The 19,638-nt window shown below is 46.4% G+C and overlaps 1 protein-coding gene across 4 annotated transcripts in view; it reads left to right on the top strand.

Moving 5' to 3' along the window:
• gramd1c (GRAM domain containing 1c) overlaps positions 1-19,627 on the top strand; it is a 59,852-nt gene extending 40,225 nt beyond the window's left edge. For 3 of the 4 annotated variants that reach the window (XM_063048351.1, XM_063048353.1, XM_063048354.1), the window contains exons 5-13: positions 137-280; positions 2,377-2,495; positions 5,796-5,938; positions 6,177-6,280; positions 7,413-7,562; positions 8,374-8,452; positions 13,923-14,042; positions 14,796-14,898; positions 16,334-17,656. In XM_063048351.1, coding sequence (XP_062904421.1) covers positions 137-280; positions 2,377-2,495; positions 5,796-5,938; positions 6,177-6,280; positions 7,413-7,562; positions 8,374-8,452; positions 13,923-14,042; positions 14,796-14,898; positions 16,334-16,411 — 1,040 coding nt within the window. In that variant the 3' untranslated portion in view covers positions 16,412-17,656. Of the gene's footprint in view, positions 1-136; positions 281-2,376; positions 2,496-5,795; positions 5,939-6,176; positions 6,281-7,412; positions 7,563-8,373; positions 8,453-13,922; positions 14,043-14,795; positions 14,899-16,333; positions 17,657-17,677 lie in introns of those variants that run through there. The other variant, XR_010018012.1, reaches the window with a different exon arrangement.
• The last annotated feature ends 11 nt before the right edge of the window (positions 19,628-19,638 follow it).

The following is a 19,638-nucleotide window of genomic DNA, read 5'->3' as shown; positions in this document are numbered from 1 at the left end:
GTACGGGAATTCATATTATACATTCCAGCTAATACACGTCATGTACAAAGCAATCTATATTTTATAGAGCAGTGCTTTGTATTGAAGAAATATTTCTTGGGGAATTCTTTAATGACTATGATTTGATTCTATGCAGATGAAGAGGGAACTTCTTGCAGTGATCTCCAGGGTAAACTTTACATTAATAGAGTGTTCAACATGAATGCAGACAAGATGTTTGAGCTTCTCTTCACCAACTCTGAATTTCTGCAGAAATTTATAAATGCTAGAAAAATTACAGGTAACTGCAATTTTGCATAATTACTGACAAGCGTGAGGTGATACATTTTGATATTGATATTGGCTTGCTATTGTCACGTTTACCAAGATATAATGAAAAACTTATCTTGCATATTGTTTCTATAGATCTGATCATTACGTAATGAATGGAGTTAGAATAAAGGGATAACCATGCAGAATAAAGTGTTAAAGTTACCAAAAGAGTGCAGCGTAGGTAAGCAAAGTGCAAGATCATAGCGAGGTAGATCGTGAGGTAAAAAGTGCATCTTATTGTACGAGAGCCAGATTACATTGCGATAGAAGCTGCCCCTGAGCCTGGTGATGTGTGCTTTCGGGCTTTTGTGTCTTCTGCCCGATGAAAGAGGGAAGAAGAGAGACTGTCTGGGTGGGCGGGGGCCTTTAATTGTAATTCTGCTGGCTGCTTTACTGAGGCAGTGAGAGGTATATGCAGAGGCCAGTTCCTGCGATGCACTGAGCTGTGTCCACAACTCTCTGAAGCTGCTTGTGGTCACGTGCCGAGCAGTTGCCGTTATGCGTGCAGGCAGTAAGGTGCATCGATTAAATATTGGTAAGGGTCGACAGGGTGCTGAACTTCTTTAGCCTCCTGAGGAAGTGGAGGTGTTGATGGGTCTGCACCAGGACAGGGTATCAGCGATGTTCTCGCCCGGGAACGTGAAGCTGTCAACCTCCTCATCTTCAAAACGTGAGGCCTAATTCCACCCGAGTGACCAACTAACCTACCAACCCGCTAGTCTTTGGACTGTGGGAGGGAACTGGAGCAACTGGAGGAGACCCACGGGGAGTATATGCAAACTCGTTGTAGACAGCAGCAAGTGCGTTGATGCTCACTACACTACCGTGCTGTATCATGCTTGTGTACTGAGAGTGTTTGATATTTGGAATTCACTGCCAGGCAGGTGGTGCAGGCAGCTACAATCACTATGGTTAAAGTAGACGAACGCTTAAATAGGAAAGGCACAGAAGGTTACCAACCTGATGTGGGCACGTGGGATTTGTGTAGATGGTCAAAAAACTAGTCAGCATGGGAGTGCTGCGTTTGTTCCACTCTGTGACTAATTAAACATGGATTTCTCCTTCAGCATGGACAGACCGCAGCAGCTCAAGCCTGTAGTGGATTACTGTTAGATCTCATACAGGAAATAAAGAGCGTTAGCTAGCGTGGATTGGCAGCAAAGACCGGGCCGGGGCCAGGGCCTGAGCCTGCAGTTAAGGAGTTGAACAATTCTGTCCCCCAGTGAGATGGAGCAGTACAAAGGAAGGGTGAACCAGCCAGGAGTGATAGGTTAAAGCAAAAAAAAACAAGGAGGCACAAGTGATCAGTCGACCCAGACGCCTGGATAAATTCACCAAAGGAGAACAAGAAAGACAGCAGAGAGAAAATAAACAATGGGGTCAAAGTACTGAGGAGTAAAGAAACAGTGAGAGTTCCTTTACACGGTACAACAGGAAGAGGGGGTTAGTTGAGCAGAGTCAGTGTGGCTTTGAGGAGGGTCACGTGTCGGACGGCGTTCTGAGAGTGGACACGTGGAGCCGGTGGCCGGATTGACAGTGGATTTTGAGAAGATGGTAAACAGAAGGCGATGTTGCCAGATGTCAGGAAGGATGTAGCAAGGATGGATGAGGGGTCAGTTTTGTACCATACAGATCAGAGCTGGGACAACAGTTTTACAATGTAGATGAATGAAAGTGAGTATGGTGCAGATGACCAAAAGACAGATGGAGAAGGCCACCATGAGGAGGATGTGTACTGCTTAGGGTGATATCGAAGGGTTGGTGAGTGGGCAGAAGGTAGACAAATGGTGTGAAGAGTGGGAATGTGTTTTTCATTTTAGAATGGAAAGTGTTTGAAGAGGAAGCTGCAGCTCAAAGCGATTTGTGAAGCCCTTGTGCAGGAGCTTGCAAGTACAGCAAGTGGCAGGAAAACAGATGGAAGGCTGGCTCTTGTGTCAAAGTAGGCAAATCTCTCTGCGTCTCTACAGGGCGCACAGAGACTCAGCATATCTGTGCTATTCAGATGCTTGGAATCTATCTGTGACTTACCAAGCACACACTGACAATATAATCTTGTTCCCCCAGATTTCGTCATGGGTTCATGGGAGAAAGATGTGAGTGGTAACAAGAAAAGGACTCTGAAATATGTAATAACCATCACAAACCCATTGATCGGCAAGTTCTCTACTGCAACGGAGGATCAGGTACTGGCCTCTTACTAGCTGCCTGTGTTTACTGGTGACCTTGAGGCACATCTGGTCTCGAGACCGGGGCGGGAGGAAGGTGGGTCAGTGGGGGGAGGAGGATGAAATTGGGGGGGTGATGAGTGGTAAAGGTAAAGGGCTGGAGAAGAAGGAATCTGGTAGGACGCGGTATAAAGGGAAGGGGGAGGGAACCAGATGGAGGGAATGGGCAGGTGAGCGGGGTGAGAGGGAATGGAAAAAGAGAGGAGGAGGGGAGAAACGACTGGAAGTTGGAGAAACTGATGTTCATGCCATCAGGTGGGCGGCTACCCAGCATCCGCTGCTCCAGAGTTTGTCCAACCCAGGTTTGTCCATCCTCTCCTGTAACCCAGGCGGTACGCTGGTATCTCCAGATATCTAGCATTACAATAGACTGAGGGTGTAAGCAGTACTTGCCGGATAAGATTCCTGCCACTGCCAGTCTACTCAAGCCCTATGTCGATACCCTGAACACATGGCCCACTGCAACACCAAAGGAACAACGCACTATTCGAAGAGCTGTTTCCTAAGCAGGTGGATGCTTCCTTGGTGTAGGTGACGATAACAGATGGCACAACACATGGGGGGGGGGGGGATTGCTCTATCATTCCCTGACGTCCTTTCCTCTGCTGACGCCTAAACACAGAGTATTTGGTTGTTATCCCATTGACACGTGGGATCGTGCCGTGTACAGAACAGTTGCCCCATGACAGTACTGTGCTTCAGTAAGTATTTCACTGAGTGTCCTTGGGTCAGTAATCTCTTTTTCTTAAAAGCATTTAAATAAACACATTATTATTGCTAACTTCATGAAAACCAATTTGCTACCTTTGTTATCGTAAGAAGACTGCATTGTCGAGGTTCTGTCCTGGAATTGTTTGCTTTGTACTGCACACCTGCAATTTGCTTGAACTGAGCCTGGGGTGTGGGGCCACTGTCCTGTGATAGCAAAATGGGAGTTGCACATTTAAAGAGAAAAATAGACTGAAGACCCCAAGTCATTTATCCTCCGGGTTAGACCAGGAGAGAAATTGAATCTTGTGTTTGTAACAGGAGAGCTTTCGACTTTCTACTTGCTGTAATTAAACAAATCCCTTCAGATCAAAGTCTGATGGAACTCCTTCCCCAGCACTATCAGCCTGAGTGCTGCACGCCAACACAGACTGTCCCCTTTTCTGAGCAATGCTTGGGGTTGGGCAGCGTCTGTGGGAAGAGAAGCAGGCTGATGTTTTGGGTTTGAGGCTCCTCGTGGACTGGGAGAGTTTGGGTTGCAGAATAGGCAGCAGGGATGGGCAGGACGAAGGAAGCCCCTCTGAAAGAATGCAGCCCAGCTGACTCTGATGTTCAGAGAACACAGAACGGTACAGCACAGTGCAGTACAGGCCATTCAGCCCATGAAATTGTGCCAATCTTTAGCCTACTCTAAGATCTTCCAAATACAGCAGCCCTCTGTCTTTCATCTGTGTGCTTATCTAAATGTCTCTAATGTATCTGCCTCTACCACCACTCCTGGGAGCATGCCCTACGCATCTACCGCTCTCTGTTTTTTAAAAAAAAAACCTATCTCTGACATCCTCCCTGTACTTTCCTCCAAGCTCCTCAAAATTATGTCCTCCAATTTTAGACACTTCTGCCCTGGGGAAAAAAATGCACTGGCTGTCCACTCTATCTATGCCTCTTATCACCTTGTACACTTCTACCACGTCTCCTGAGATCCTCCTTCACTCCAAAGAGAAGAGCCCCAGCTTTCTCAATCTTTCCTCGTAATCCAGGCAGCATCCTGCCAAATCTCCTCTGCACCCTCTAAAGCTTCCACGTCTTTCCTATAATGAGGTGACTTTTCTCTCACGTTCGTGGTACCGTCTGGCTAACAGATTAGAGGGGTAATTGGAGAAAGAGGGTAAAAACAATGGAGATGTCAAAGCTCGGGTCAGAGGTGCTGCTGTGACCAGGAGCCAAAAGTCGAATGCTTGGACCTCCCTGCGTGGCTGGGGTTCCCATACACTCGCTTGTCCTCTTGTTGGGCTGGGTGTTGTGTTTGGGACGTTCTGTCGGAGCAGCCCAGGTGAGTAGCTGCAGTGCATTGCGTAGAGGGTGCATGCACAGACAAGTTGGCTGCTCCCAGTGCACTCCTCCAGCCGAGTGAGTTCAGGCAGTGGTGATAGATCCTACAACGTCATGTCACAGGATGGTTAACGACAGAAGGGTCTGGAGTCACACACAAGCTGGAGCAAGGAAGTAAAACAGGTCTGCTCCCCTAAACCAGCTGAGTCTTTGCAACAATCTGGTATTGATCAATTTTATCAGGGCTGCTTGTATCAACCTGGTGGTCTTGGTGTCTCAGTGGGTCAGGCAGCAACTGTGGGGAGAGAAATGGTCTATGTTGTGGGTCAAGGACCTTTGTCAGGGTGGAAATGTGTTAAAACCGGTGTATTAAGTGTCAAAGAAAGCATTGGGTGGGGCCCGTTGTCAGGCTGGAATCATTCTCAGTACAATGCTTTGTTTGACAGCAAAACGTACACACAAGGTACATTGAGAGATGTACAAGACCACAAAGTTGGGTGTATACATACGTTTCAGGTGAAAATACAAAGTTAGTAAAAATCGATCCTTATCATTTATAAATTGGGAGGAAAAAGTACAATATGGTCAGTGAGCAAATAGTCCAGTTTGTGGAGAACATGGTGGTAAGTTTATACAGGTGATATCGGGAAAGGAAGCTCAGTTACAAATTTACACCAAACTTTGTCAATAGAAGGTTTTGAAAGTTTCTGCTTGAAGTGGTCAATTGGTGTTTTAAATTGTTAAGTCAGAAGAGCAATCAACATGTCGACAGTTTCTTTTGGTGTGGAGATCGGGTTCCAACTGGAATTAGTACTGGAAACAAAAGCACAGTGTGTTTCAAAAGGAACTTGGATATATATTTGGAGGGGAGTGGGGAAGCTGTATGGGAGGGTGGGTAATGGTAGTCATGTGATCAGTCAAGTTGAGTGTGATTGTTCTCCTAAGTGAATTGCCCTGTTGGTGGCTGGTGCCACTTGCTGATTGCCACAGAGCTTTGGCCAGAATGTTAGTGTGGATTCCCTTAATGGAGAACGCCTGTGCGTGACTTTGTTTAATGTGGGGAGGCTGATGCGCAGGCAGTCACCCCGTGATCCCCGATGGGGTCCGGTGGCGTGGAGTGCAATACGGCTGACATAGCCCTCACAGCTGTTGTGACGTGGCCTCTACTCCTGCCTGGAATCAGAGTCAGTAACGTGCAGTGTCTCTCTGGTTTTGCAGACCATGTCGAAAGACAGCCGGCCTGGCCAGTACTATGTGATTGATGCAGAGATAACCACACACGATGTGCCTTACCACGACTACTTCTACACACACAACAGATTCTGCATCATTCAGACCTCGAGGCGCAAGTGTAGACTCAGGTAAAGTGCTCTGCTACTGTCCGCAGAGGATATTATGTCTTTAATCTGCCTCGTCTGCATTCCTGTTTACTTTCAGGGACTTTCTGCATATTCTAAGGCTCGGGTACATTTATTACCAAAGTATGTCTGCAGTATACAACTCTGATTGATCTTCGGGCAATGGTCCCCTTCGGGTCGGAGTGCTGCCACAGTGCCTTTTACTTTCGAGTAATTTCTTCTCCCTCTACTTTCGCTGCAGAGTTTCAACGGACGTCTGCTACAGGAAGCAGCCCTGGGGATTGGTGAAGTCCTTCATACAGAAAAACTCCTGGAGCGGTCTGGAGGATTACTTCAAGCACTTAGGTCTCTATTCAGATTCAGTTTTGTCACGTAATCAGTCAGGACGGGTGGAAGGTCCGGGGTGAACAGAAGCAGCCTGTGGAGTAACCTGCCCCACCTCGCTGCACGGGCTGGACACCCACCTGAGTCCGGACCACGTTACCCCATAATAAACAACGTGGAAGGCGGAAAAACACGGGAAGAAATTCCCGGCACCAGGGGAAGTTGTTTTCAGAGGGAATCTTAAGACTATAGGACACGGGAGCAGAGTTAGGCCAGCAGCCCTTCGAGATCAGGGTTCTCTGAGAGAGCTGCTGGCCGTGACCTGCCCCCTGTGGGCAGGGTCTCTGCTCCTGAAAGGGTTGGGTTACGTGGAGTACACACTTCACGCAGATCGGGGGGGATTCGAGATTGTTTACTGTCATTCTCCAGTACACAAGTATAAAGGAGAAGGAAACGATTCATACTCTAGATCCGATGCAGCATAAAAAAACACAAAATAAGCATTAAAAACACAATAAATGTAAAAACGATCTTGTAAACCACGACAGGTAACAGCTGAGTGTGGTTGCATATGTGAGGTTAGCTTGTGTAGGTAGACTGACTGTATGTGCGTGAAGTGAAGCCAGGTGCAGGAGTATCTGAACGTAAGGTGACAAAGTAGCTCTTGGCAAGAGAAACTCTTCTAGGTTTGCCTGCCCACACCTCGCCTACAGCGAGTCTCTGAGCTGCATTCACTGGAGTGAGCTGGGAGCCTTTGGCCAACGGGACACTTCAAGGCAATCAGCCTGGTCCCGGCACTGACTGATGGTCAGTGACTCCTGTGACGATGTGCCTCCGTGCAACTGAGCTTGGATTTGACCACCGCTGTGCTCTGGAGCTTCGCTAAGCTCACAGACTTCGGGCCCCGTCGCTGAGATACGGCCAGGCGTACCTGAACTGGGTGAGGCGCGCGGGCCGTGTAACGCGACTGCTTATTATTGGGTAGCCTGGTCCAAGCTCTGGGTGAGCACCCGGTGGACCAGGTTACTGCAGCATAATGTTCCACTGTGTGGCTCTCAGACGGCAGGTCTGATCCAGTCCAGAAACAGACAAACCACCAGCTTCCTGGGTTGAAAATCTGCGAGGGCTTCAGCTCTGGGCGTTCTCTTCACAGAATCTGACCTGTTGACTGAGGAGATTCTGCACAACCCTGTCTCCACTGAGTCTGGTCAGCTGGGCCATCGGCGACGTCGCCGCGGCTTCAACCGGGCACTTGCCGACCTGTCTCCGAACCGGGATGGTGGCACAAGGGAAGGCTACACAGGTACTGCGCTGGTAACCCTTATTCTGCATGGCACAGGTGACTGGTACTTTACCTGAAACCTCAGTGTGACCTCTACCAAGGCAAGGGTCAGAGTTGTCACCGTCAGAGTTATTAGGTTTGGGGTCAGTGTTGGGGCTTGTAGGGGTGATTAGGGTCAGGCTCGGGGTTATTAGGATTTAATTCAAGATTAAAGTTTGGATCATTCTGGTCAGTAATGTTCCCTCTAATTTGTAATGACTAATGTGTGCAAAAATCTTGTGCTGTGCAAATTCATGCCCAGTGACAATGTGTGTGCAATGAATAATTCTTCACTAAAAACAGTATAAGTAAGCCAGTTCTAAAATGTGCAGACAAATCATCACAAACTCCAGGTTCTCTACACTGCCCACATCAGAAACCAGAAAAGGAAATGTGATTGTGTCTGATCGTGAAATATACTTAACATGCCAACGAGGTGGAGGATGACAACCCTTTGTGCGCAGTTTAAATTCCTTTGTGCGCGAGTGGCAAAGGGTGTGTCCGCGCACGTGCACCTTAGAGGGAACATTGCTGGGGTCAGTATTATGGAGATTAGAGTTCAGGGTCTGGATTGGAGTTATTAGGGTTGGGGGTTATTGGAGTCTGAGATGGGGCTTATGGACACAGTTGTTCATTAGAAAATGGACCCCAAATGCTCGCGGGTCTGCAGGTTGGAAGCTGCATTTATACCCCTGCTCTCCCACGCTGGTCCTGATGGTCTTCTTGGCACATTGGTGGTGGATCGCAGTGAGGTTTCCTGACCTACTCTCTTTTCCTTTTCCTCTTATTGCAGATAAAGGAAATAATTTGGAAAATAAACCAGCAAAGCAGAATTGGAAGCTGTCAAAGCTTGTGTTGAGCATGAGTGTGATGTAAGTACGTTTAGGGAAGGCTTGTCTTCATGAGCAGCATAGAGGAGGCTGAAAACTACAGATCTCGTGGTGAAACATCAACCATTATCAGTTATGTGGCAGCTTAGCATAGACTCAGTGGCCACTTGCTTGTTAATGCAAATATCTAATCAGCCAATCATGAGGCAGCAGCTCAATGCATAAAAGCACGCAGACATGGTCAAGAGGTTCAGTTGTTGTTCAGACCAAACATCAGAATGGGGAAGAAATGTCATCTAAGTGACTTTGACCGTGGAATGATTGTTGGTGCCAGACGGGGTGGTTTGAGTTTCTCAGAAACTGCTGATCTCGTGAAACAGTCTCTGGAGCTTACAGAGAATGGTGTCAAAAGCAAAAAACATCCTATGGGTGGGGAATGCCTTGTTAATGAGAGAGGTCAGAGAATGGCAAGTCTGGTTCAAGTTGACAGGAAGGCAACAGTAACTCAAATAACCACGATTTGTACCCAATAAAGTGGCCACTGAGTTTATAAAGGTAACCAAGGCATCTCAGAAGACCTCGTGGCAGAATTGGGCTACTCAGCCCAGCAAATCTGCTAAGTCGTCCATCGTGGCTTTTCTGTGTCCCTCAACCCCATTCTCCTGCCTTCTCCCCATAAACTTTGACACCGTTACTAATTAACAACCTACCAACTTGCACTTTAAATATACCTACCAACCTGCCCTCCACAGCTGTCTGTGGCAATGCATTCCACAGATTCGCCACGCTTTAGCTAAAGAAATTCCTTATCACTGTTCTAAAGGTCCATTCCTCAATCTGAGGCTGTGCCCTCTAGTCCTAGATTTCACCCATATAGGAAACTTCCTCCCTATGTCCACTCTGCACTGAGCTTCCTGACGCCGCCTTGCACTTCATAGGCAAATTATGAAACGGAATTGTTGAGTAGGATGTGGAGATATTGAACATAGCAATCAAAGGTTCTGTGAAATGAGAGCAACTTAAGGTATCAGTGGGGTATGAGTGAGGCTGGAGTGATCTAGAGAGGATGTCCAGGGCCTGGGCTTGGGGCTTGGCAGGTCGGAGTCACACTGCTGACATTGGAGTCATTGTTCACTACTGGCTCATCTTTGACTGCCTATGAAGCAAAAATTAAATTCTGGCCAAAGTGAGAGGGCAACGGGATAGTAAGGAAGCCCAAGACAATGGTGGGAAAGTGAGTGATCCGGTTTGCAGGTGTGAGTTTACAGGTGTGTGCAGGTAAACCAGTTGGTGCAAGTTACAACTTGACAGAGAAGTAAAGCAGATTCTGGCTGGTAGGGTGTTAAAGGAAAGAGGTGGGTGTAGGCAGCCACGCTAGTGCCACAGACCTTAACCTAAAGCAAAAGAGAAGGCAGACAACAAAGCAAAAATTAGTGGGAAGATAGAGAATTGGGAAGCTTTTGAAAACCTACAGAGAGCAACTAAAAGAATCATTAGGAGGGAAACGATGAAATATGAAAGCAAGCTAGCAAACAATATCAAAGTGGATAGTAAAAACTTTTCCAAGTATGAGAGTGGATATAGGACAACTAGAAAATGAGGCCGGAGAAATAATTACAGGGGATAAGGAGATGGCAGATGAACTAAATCAGTATTTTGCATCAGTCTTCACTGTGGAAGACACTAGCAGTATGTCAGGTGTTAAAGGGTGTGAGGGATGAGAAGTGAGTGCAGTTACTATTACAAGGGAGAAAGTGCTCAAAAAGCTGAAAGACCTAAAGGTACATAAGTCTCTTGGATCATTTGAACTGCACCCTAGGGTTCCGAAAGAGGTAGCGATAGAGATTGTGGTATTAGTAATAATTTTTCAAAAATCATGATGCCAGAGGACTGGAAAATTGCAAATGTCTCTCCACTCTTTAAGAAAGGAAACTATAGACCATATATTTGTTGTCTTCGTTAACCTGACCTCAGTGGTTGGGAAGATGTTGAAATCAATTGTTAAGGATGAGTTATAGAGTACTTGATGGCACAGGACAAGATAGGACAAAGTCAGCATGGCTTCCTTCAGGGAAAATCTTGCCTGACGAACCTGTTGGAATTCTTTGAGGAGATTACCAGTAGGATAGATAAAGAGAATGCAGTGGATGTTGTATATTTGGACTTTCAGAAGGCTTTTGACAGGGTGCCACACATGAGGCTGCTTACCAAGTTAAGAGCCCATGGTATTATAGGAGAGTTACTGGCATGGTTAGAGCGTTGGCTGATTGATAGGGGGCAGCGAGTGGAGATAAAAGGATCCTTTTCTGGTTGGCTGCCAGTGACTGGTGGTGTTCCACAGGGGTTGGTGTTGGGACTGCTTCTTTTCAAGCAGTATTTCAATGATGGAACAGATGGCTTTGTTGCCAAGTTTGCAGATGATATGAAGATTGGTGGAGGGGCAGGTAGTGTTGAGGAAACAGGTAGGCTGCAGAAGGACTTGGACAGATTCAGAGAATGAGCAAGAGAGTGGCAAATGAAATACAAGGTTGGGAAATACAAGGTCATGCACTTTGATAGTAGAAATAAACGTGCAGACTATTTTCTATACGGGGAGAAACTCCAAAAATCTGAGATGCAAAGGGACTTGGGACTCCTTGTGCAGAACTCCCTAAAGGTTAACTTGCAGGTCGAGTTGGTGGTGAGGAAGGCAAATGCCATGTTAGCATTCATTTCAAGAGATCCAGAATACAAGAGCAAAGATGTGATGCTGAGGTTTTAGAAGGCACTGGTGAATTTATTTAAGTCTTTCATCCATTCCATAACATGAGGGAGTAAAAATCTTTGTGTTATGACTCCATTGCAATGTACAGGCATGTGATGTTATAAGTCTAATGGCTTGTAGAAAGAAGCTGTCCCATAGCCCTTTGGTCCTGGCTTTAATGTTGCGGTAGCATTTGCCAGATAGAAACAGCTGAAGCAGTTTGTGGTTGGGGTTACTGGTGTCCCTGATGATCTTCTAAGCCGCCTTTCTGCATCTGCTGCTGTAAATGTCCTCAGTGGAGGGAAGTTCACATCCACAGATGTGCTGGGCTGTCCATACCACTCTCTACAGTGATCAAGGTTGGGGCAGTTCCCATACCAGGCGATGATAGAGCCAATCAGGATGCTCTCAGTGGTGCCTCTGTAAAAGGTCTTGAGGATTTGAGGACTCATGCTGAACTTCTTCAGTCGCCTGAGGTGGAAGAGACGCTGTTGTGCTTTTCTTGCCACACAGCTGGTGTGTACAGTCCAGGTGAGATCTTCGGTGCTGTATATACCGAGGAACTTGAAACTACTCACCCTCTCAACTACAGTCCCATTGATGTTGATTGGGACTAGCCTGTCTCCATTCCTCCTGTAATCCACGATCAGCTTGTTTCTTTTTTTGGACATTGAGGGAGAGGTTGTTATGCTGGCACCACTGTGAGAGGCCCCACCTTGAGTATTGTAAACAGTTTTGAGCTCCTCATTTAAGAAAAGATGTGCTGGCATTGGAGAGGGTTCAGGGGAGGTTCACAAGGATGGGATGAAAGGGTTATCGTACGTGGAACGATTGTTAGCTCTGGGTCTGTACTTGCTGGAATTTAGAAGAGTGCGGGGGGGGATCTCATTGAAACCTTTCGAATGTTGGGAAACCTAGACGGAGTAGATGTGGAAAGGATGTTTCCCATGGTGGGGGAGCCTAGGACAAGAGGGCACAGCCTCAGGATAGAGGGGTGTCCATTTAAAATAGAGATGCAGAGAAATTTATTTTACCAGAGGATGATGAATTAGTGGAACTTATTACCACAGACAGCAGTAGAGGCCAGGTCATTGGGTGTATTTAAGGCAGAGCTTGATAGGTTTTTGATTGGACACAGCATCGAAGGTCACGGGCTTGGGGAGGGGGAGAAGGATCAGTCATGAATGGTGGAGCAGGCTCGATGGACCAAATGGCCTAAATCTGCTCCTGTGTCTTATGGAAATCGGAAGTGACACCAATATTGTGGACAAGCACCCAGTTCAAAACATCTTGACACGATATATTGCTTCCTAAATGGAGTCTCACCCTTGGGGGGACTTGTTCAGGAATTTGGGCACATTATTCCAACTCTTAACTTTGTTCTCCGGCCATCAGTAATGGCTCAGTGTAATCACTTGGCATGCTAATGTCACAAGCAAGGTTTGTGTATGAAGTACGCTGTTGGACATTTTGTGGAGATGGTGGGGGCGCAGGGTGTGGGGTAGTAAATTTAAATTGAAGTCAAAAGCGTGTTTAACCAGGGAGAATGAAGGATGGGACAGACAGAAGGGGTGTTTGAGTTGTATCTTGTGTTATGTGTTTTGTTATATTAATGCTGCTTTTCCATGCAAATTGAAATTGTATTCAAATTCTATTCAAGAAACCATAGAAACTACAGCACAGAAACAGGCCTTTTGGCCCTTCTTGGCTGTGCAAAACCATTTTCTGCCTAGTCCCACTGACCTGCACACGGACCATATCCCTCCATACACCTCCCATCAATGTATCTGTCCAATTTATTCTTAAATGTTAAAAAAGAACCCGCATTTACCACTTCGTCTGGCAGCTCATTCCATACTCCCACTACTCTGTGTGTGAAGAAGCCCCCCTCTAATGTTCCCTTTAAACTTTTCCCCCCTCACCCTTAACCCATGTCCTCTGGTTTTTTCTCCCCTTGTCTCAGTGGAAAAAGCCTGCTTGCATTCACTCTATCTATACCCATCATAATTTTATATACCTCTATCAAATCTCCCCTCATTCTTCTACACTCCAGGGAACAAAGTCCTAACCTATTCAACCTTTCTCTGTAACTCAGTTTCTCAAGTCCCGGCAACATCCTTGTAAACCTTCTCTGCACTCTTTCAACCTTATTTATATCCTTCCTGTAATTTGGTGACCAAAACTGAACACAGTACTCCAGATTCGGCCTCACCAATGCCTTATACAACCTCATCATAACATTCCAGCTCTTATACTCAATACTTTGATTAATAAAGGCCAATGTACCAAAAGCTCTCTTTACAACCCTATCTACTTGTGACGCCACTTTTAGGGTATTTTGTATCTGTATTCCCAGATCCCTCTGTTCCACTGCACTCCTCAGTGCCTTACCATTAACCCTGTATGTTCTACCTTGGTTTGTCTTTCCAATGTGCAATACCTCACACTTGTCTGCATTAAACTCCATCTGCCATTTTTCAGCCCATTTTTCCAGCTGGTCCAAGTCCTTCTGCAGGCTCTGAAAACCTTCCTCGCTGTCTACTACACCTCCAATCTTTGTATCATCAGCAAACTTGCTGATCCAATTTACCACATTATCATCCAGATCATTGATATAGATGACAAGTAACAATGGACCCAGCACTGATCCCTGTGGCACACCACTAGTCACAGGCCTCCACTCAGAGAAGCAATTCTCTACTACCACCAGAAGCAATTCTCTACTACCACATCTTCTTCACTAACTGATTTGATGTCCTTGTGTTTCAGCCTGATTATCCTAGCTGCCTTGAACTTGGGTCTGTTTCTTAAGCTTCTGAATGTAGAAGATGTGGCCCAAAAGGTCTATTTGTCAAGCAAGTTCAAGATGCCTGACAAGCTGAGCGTCAGGTAGGTGGTGCTGCGGTAGACGTGATGCATTGAATGAAAGGACTTCACCAAACGACGCAGCCTTTCGACTCACTATGGCCCCGGTGGGTTCAGGGAAAAGCCATTCATGCTGACTTTGTTCCCTAACCAGTCATGAGGTATGAAAACCCTACCATACTCCAGTCTCGGGGTCCATCTCAGCACCTACCCACTCTACAGCCCCCAGCCCCCCCACACCACTCTCTGGGACCATTCCCCCCCCCCCCCCACTACCATACTCGTGTGGTCCGTCCCTCCGGACAGCTGGCAACATCTTTGATTATTTCTGATTACTCCATCAACTATAATCCCAGTCTTTGAATGCTTGCTGTTTGGATGAGGGGTTTTAGAAGCCCAGGGATGTCTAGCGCAGAATCAGGCCCTTCAGCCCATTGGGCCACTGCTGACCATCAACACCCATTTGTGCCAATCTAACATTAATCCACCGAGGGTAGGTTTCTCTGGAGCAGCAGAGACTGATAAGATTCCAGACAGAAGTTTATAAGATTATGAGAGGCACTGACACAGTAGACAACCAGTAACTTTAGTGCCTAATACCAAAGGGAATGCGTTTGAGGTGAGAGAGAAAAGTTCAAAGGAGATGTGTAGGGCAGGTTTCTTTTTACACAATAGGTGGCAGGTGCCTAGAATGCACTGGCCTGTGTCCTGTGTAAATTCCAATCGGAGACATGCTTGTGTTTCACTGAAATCACATTACTTTCCTGTTCTCCACAGTTTGGATCAAGAGACGCTAGAGCAGGAAACAAAACACAAGAGTCCTGGTCAACTTCAGGCGCTGCAGGCAGTGATCAACGATTCCATTGTTCTGCTGGAACAGGTACAACAACATGCAACAGTTCAGACCTCCCACCCTTTGTGTCATTGCTGAGGTGATCTCTAAACCGCTCCAGAATCCAATAATCAGCATGTCGCCGTGGTTCAAGGTTCCTTTGGTTATTTAGAGTTTGGAATAACAGCTTGGCCCAGGGTTTCTGAGAACTGGTCCAGTTGTGGATTCTTGAGAGCTGACAATCATTGCACCTTTAATTTAGGTGTCCCCTGCATCCCTGTCTCTGTGACCTCCTCCAGCCCTGGAACCCTCCGAGCATCAAAGTCCCAGGCACATGACATAGACCAGGCACTCCGCTCTATAACATGCCTTGTGGTCCATGGTCTAACTACCTTTTGTGTGTCAGTGATACTCTTGGTCTGATTATGCTCTGGGTGTGTTTGACTACAGCTGGGAAGTTCCAGCAGCATTAGGCCTGCTGCTGATTTAGGAGATGATGCGGAAGAGCGAGCCAAGGTTTATTGCACAGACTAGTGGGGCTCGGGTCTTTGCTCCATTTCCCTTGACACTTGTTTTTTTTCCCCCCCCATGTCCCCAAGCTGAGTTTATCCAGAGTGAGGTGGACTGAGTTCAGGAGTGACGAGGCAATGGGGTGCAGCTCTGGTTAGACCACACTTGAGAGTATTCTGTTCAGTTCTAGTTGCCCCATTATAGGAAAGATGTGGAAGCTTTCCAGAGGGTGCAGAAGAGGTTTACAAAAGATGCTGCCTGGATTAGAAAGCATGTCTTGTGAGGATAGGTTGAGTGAGCTGGGCAGGGCTTTTCTCTTGGGTTGAGCGAGCGAGGACTTTCCTCTGAGGAGTGAAGGGATGAGAGGAGGTGTGTATGATGAAATGAGGTGTTAATAGAGTGGAGAGCCAGGGGCTTATTCCCAGGGTGGCAGTGGCTAGCATGAGAGGCATAGCTTTCAGATGATTAGATAAGCATAGGTGGATGTTTTACACACAGAGTGGAAAGTGTGTGGAATGTGCTGCCGGGGTGGTGCTAGGGGCAGCTACACCCCGGGACCTTTAAGGGATTCTGAGATGGATGAAAGGAAATTGGAGGGCTATGCAAGAGGGAAGCGTTAGAGTAAATTAAGAGGCCAGCACAATGTGCTGGGCTGAAGGGCCTGCATTGTGTAAAGGAACAGGTCTCTCTGGACCATATTAGTGCCACATCCTTCCCCGTCTCCTGCCCTTAAACCTGCACTCTCGATGATGGATTCTGTTTAAAGCCCATCCAAGGCTGGATTAAATTAATTTCCTCTGAGATCCAGCGTTAACATTGCCACGTGTGGGTTGGGCAGAGCGTGTGTAGCGTGCCGCAGGAAGTGACGATGCATGGACTAATGTAACCGGTGCAAACCTTCACACAATACTTGAGCTAAAGTGAGGGGCACTTGGAGCACAGGGTCAGGTCATGATCTCTCTCCGTTTTGCAGTTGAAAAATTCCCTAGCAGCAATTCAGAAGAGTTTTGAACTCCACAATCAGACCGTGATGAGCGCAAGTGGAATCTGAGCAGCCTTCAGCAATGAAGACAGAGAATCGAACTACACGTTTATTCGGTGCCCTTGCATCCAGGGACCATCCCGGAAAGACGATGCACTTGTGCCCAGTTGTAAATCAACCTGCAGCCTCTGCCTCAGGTTAGTGTGCTTCCAAATCAGCAGAGCTGATGCCCAGCACCACAAAGCACACAAACTCTGTATCAAATGTAAATTCTACTGAGCCGCACCTAACTGCGATGGATGGTTTGTAAATTTTCTGGACTGAATTTTTTTTTTTAAAAGTGCTTTGATATTCAATTATTGCACTTTGATAACAGTGTCAGCTGTGCTTTAATTTCCACTTTTTAGCGATTCCAGACTTGTTTGGCCCTGGATATTTCTAAACGCCACTGTATCACTTTCTTAAGGCTATTTAATTTTACTGTAGGAACCGACGTCCCTTTGCACACAAAAGCTAGATGAACTTGTACATACTTGAAATTAATTGAATTGCAGATTAATATGGATTAAATCCAATGCAATTTATAAAAGAAAATCTATATTTAAAATATATATAGGTAGGTTTTTTTTTTATGCATGTTACCCAACAAAGGTTTTTATACAGGAATGACTTCACAAGTTGCATTATCAGGGTAACTTGCTGTACTGTTTACATTTTACCACATATTATATGAACACCTGTGTTTGCATGGATATTTTTTATGATTTCTCCTGATAGCTGAGGGCGGAGGTTACCTTTAAACAGCTCTCTGCTTGGTCTTTTCATTTTCCCCCTTCTTGAGCAGGCACCAGAAAGAATAAACACTTGTTCCCACTGGTGCCCATAGGAATGTCAAACAGATGCATTAACTGGTCCTTGTCCATTACAATGAACAATATTTTTATTAGTTATGAAGTCATGAAGGCCCACTGTTAAAACACTACCTGTAATGGAAAAATAAAGAATTTTCAAGTAACTTGATTTCATTGCGTTGATGTGCAAAGGGCAAGGGAAGTATTTGAAGAAAATTAGTGTCATTTGTTGAGTGCAGAAGATCATGTACTTCTCAAATTAATTTATTACATGTACATAGAAACATAGTGAAATATGTCATTTGCTTTAACAACCAACACAACCTGGGGACGTGCTGGTGGCAGCCCACAAATGTTACCGCACATTCCCAGTACCAGTGCAGCATGCTCACCACGTTCACACAACAGCAGCAGTAAAACAAGCCCCAGCCCTCCTATGCTCAAAACTCACTCACTCTCTCTCGCTCTCTCTCTCCAACCTCAGCACAAGCTGCCTCCGGCCCCCAGTGAATGGCTGTTCGGCTTCCCGGTGGACTCACAAACACTTTACTTTATTGTCGCCAAACAATTGATGCTAGAGCGTAGAATCATCACAGCGATATTTGATTCTGTGCTTCGCGCTCCCTGGAGTACAAGGTTGTAGCCATCGAGCTATGACTTCCAGACCTCTGATTAATCTTTGGGTTTCGATCATCAGTTATTGACCCAGGATTCGCCGATGAAGGCAGGACCCCTGACACTGGCCCTCAAACTCCAGACACACCGATGACAGGGCCCCTGACAGTGGGAAACTCCAGTCTCACCAGTTACACACCAGGGGGCTTCACCAGTCTAAATGCCTCCTGCCCGAATGGAACTCTGAACCCAGAACTCTCTGGGGTGGGGGGAGAGCTACAGCCCTCATCCTCACTGGTCTGCTGGGCCAACATTCAACCATGATTGTCTTTCATCTCCCATCATTGGTCTTCAAGTACAGAGCGGAGGGCTAGACTGTGGCCTAATCCAGGTTAGAACTTCAACAGATTACTATCCACTGGAGTCAGATTGAAGGGAAGCCGTGCAGGTTGTCCTCTGGGTGCAATGTACTGGATAAGGGGACAGACTACAAACAAATTCCAAATATCCTGATGGCTATTAAATAAAGTGCTAATTTCACTCGTGTATTCATGGTTCACTTCTCTTTGACTGGAATTGTTTTACTTTCAGCTTCTATCAGCAGTAATGATCTTCCAGGAGGGGTCCCAGTTGATGCCAGTGATTCTCTCCAGACATTCCCATGGGATACTGAGCACATATCCCCATCCAAATGAATGTTCGGGGATGGGAATACGATCTTTCTAGATAATCAGTGCTGCCTCTGTGTTTATAATGATTCTTGCAGCCATGTCACATTGTAATCTCGCCTAGATCTGGAGGGCACATGATTAATGTGGGAGGGGGAAGACTTAAAGGGTTCCTGGGGGTCAAGTTGGGTTGGTATGTGGAACGAGCTCGAGAGGAAGTGGTAGAAGCAGGGGCATTGAATGTTTAAATGATGGGGTTACGGATAGTTTAAAAGGGTCAAAGGCAAATGGGACTAGTTCAGGAAGGCACCTTGGTTAGTATGAGGGAATCGGGCTGAAGGGTCATATCCCTGCAGTGTTAGTCAGCTCCAACATTTCCCTCTTTTTTTATTACAGCTTTGTGGGCCAACCATTACTCTGAGCTCAGCTCCACCCTTGTCCTGTGTGTCTCTCACCAAGAGGGGATGAAAGGGAAAATATTGTGAGGCTAGAGGGAGGACCCAGGGTGATGGGATGTGTAGATTAGAAGGCCAACCTGACCCCTCAGTGACCTTGCATTAGATCTAGAGAGAAATGGACCACACAGTGAAAATGGAGGCAAAGAATAGAAGGGTGAGGGTCTAAAATAAAGCAGGAGGCTGCATCTTGGCCCATCATTAAATAAACTAATGAGAAGGGAAGAAACCAATAGGTGTAGAACTTGGGAAATTTCAGAATCAGCGTATCACTGCAGTCTGGTGCATGTCAGAGTAACTGGTCTATGCTGACCACAATGTCCTCTCAGTTTCCCGCTATTGGCCCATGGTCCTCCCGTCCACGCCCTGTCCAAATACCTCTTAGAAGTTTCAAGTCTGCCTGCCTTCAGCACTCTGGGGCAGTTCATGCTTTCTAACGTGGCTAGGTTCTTTTTTCCCTTTCTCGTTACTTTGAATGTGTGTGTGTGTGTCTGCACCGTGGTGCCAGAGGAACACTGTCTCATTCAGGGGTATCCATGTATGGTTCGAATGACAATTAAACTTCACTTGATTTGATTTGAAGTACTCACGGCCCTCTCTATAAAGAAGTTACCCCTCAGGTCTTTTTTTTAAATCTCTTCCCTCTTCTGTCTGTGCCCCCAAATCTGGAGAAAAGACTGTCCACCTTATCCACCCCCCCCCCCCCA

The sequence above is a fragment of the Mobula hypostoma genome, chromosome 5 (assembly GCF_963921235.1).
Source record: "Mobula hypostoma chromosome 5, sMobHyp1.1, whole genome shotgun sequence".
Lineage (NCBI taxonomy): Eukaryota > Metazoa > Chordata > Chondrichthyes > Myliobatiformes > Myliobatidae > Mobula > Mobula hypostoma.
This window is presented reverse-complemented; position numbering and strand designations above follow the sequence as displayed.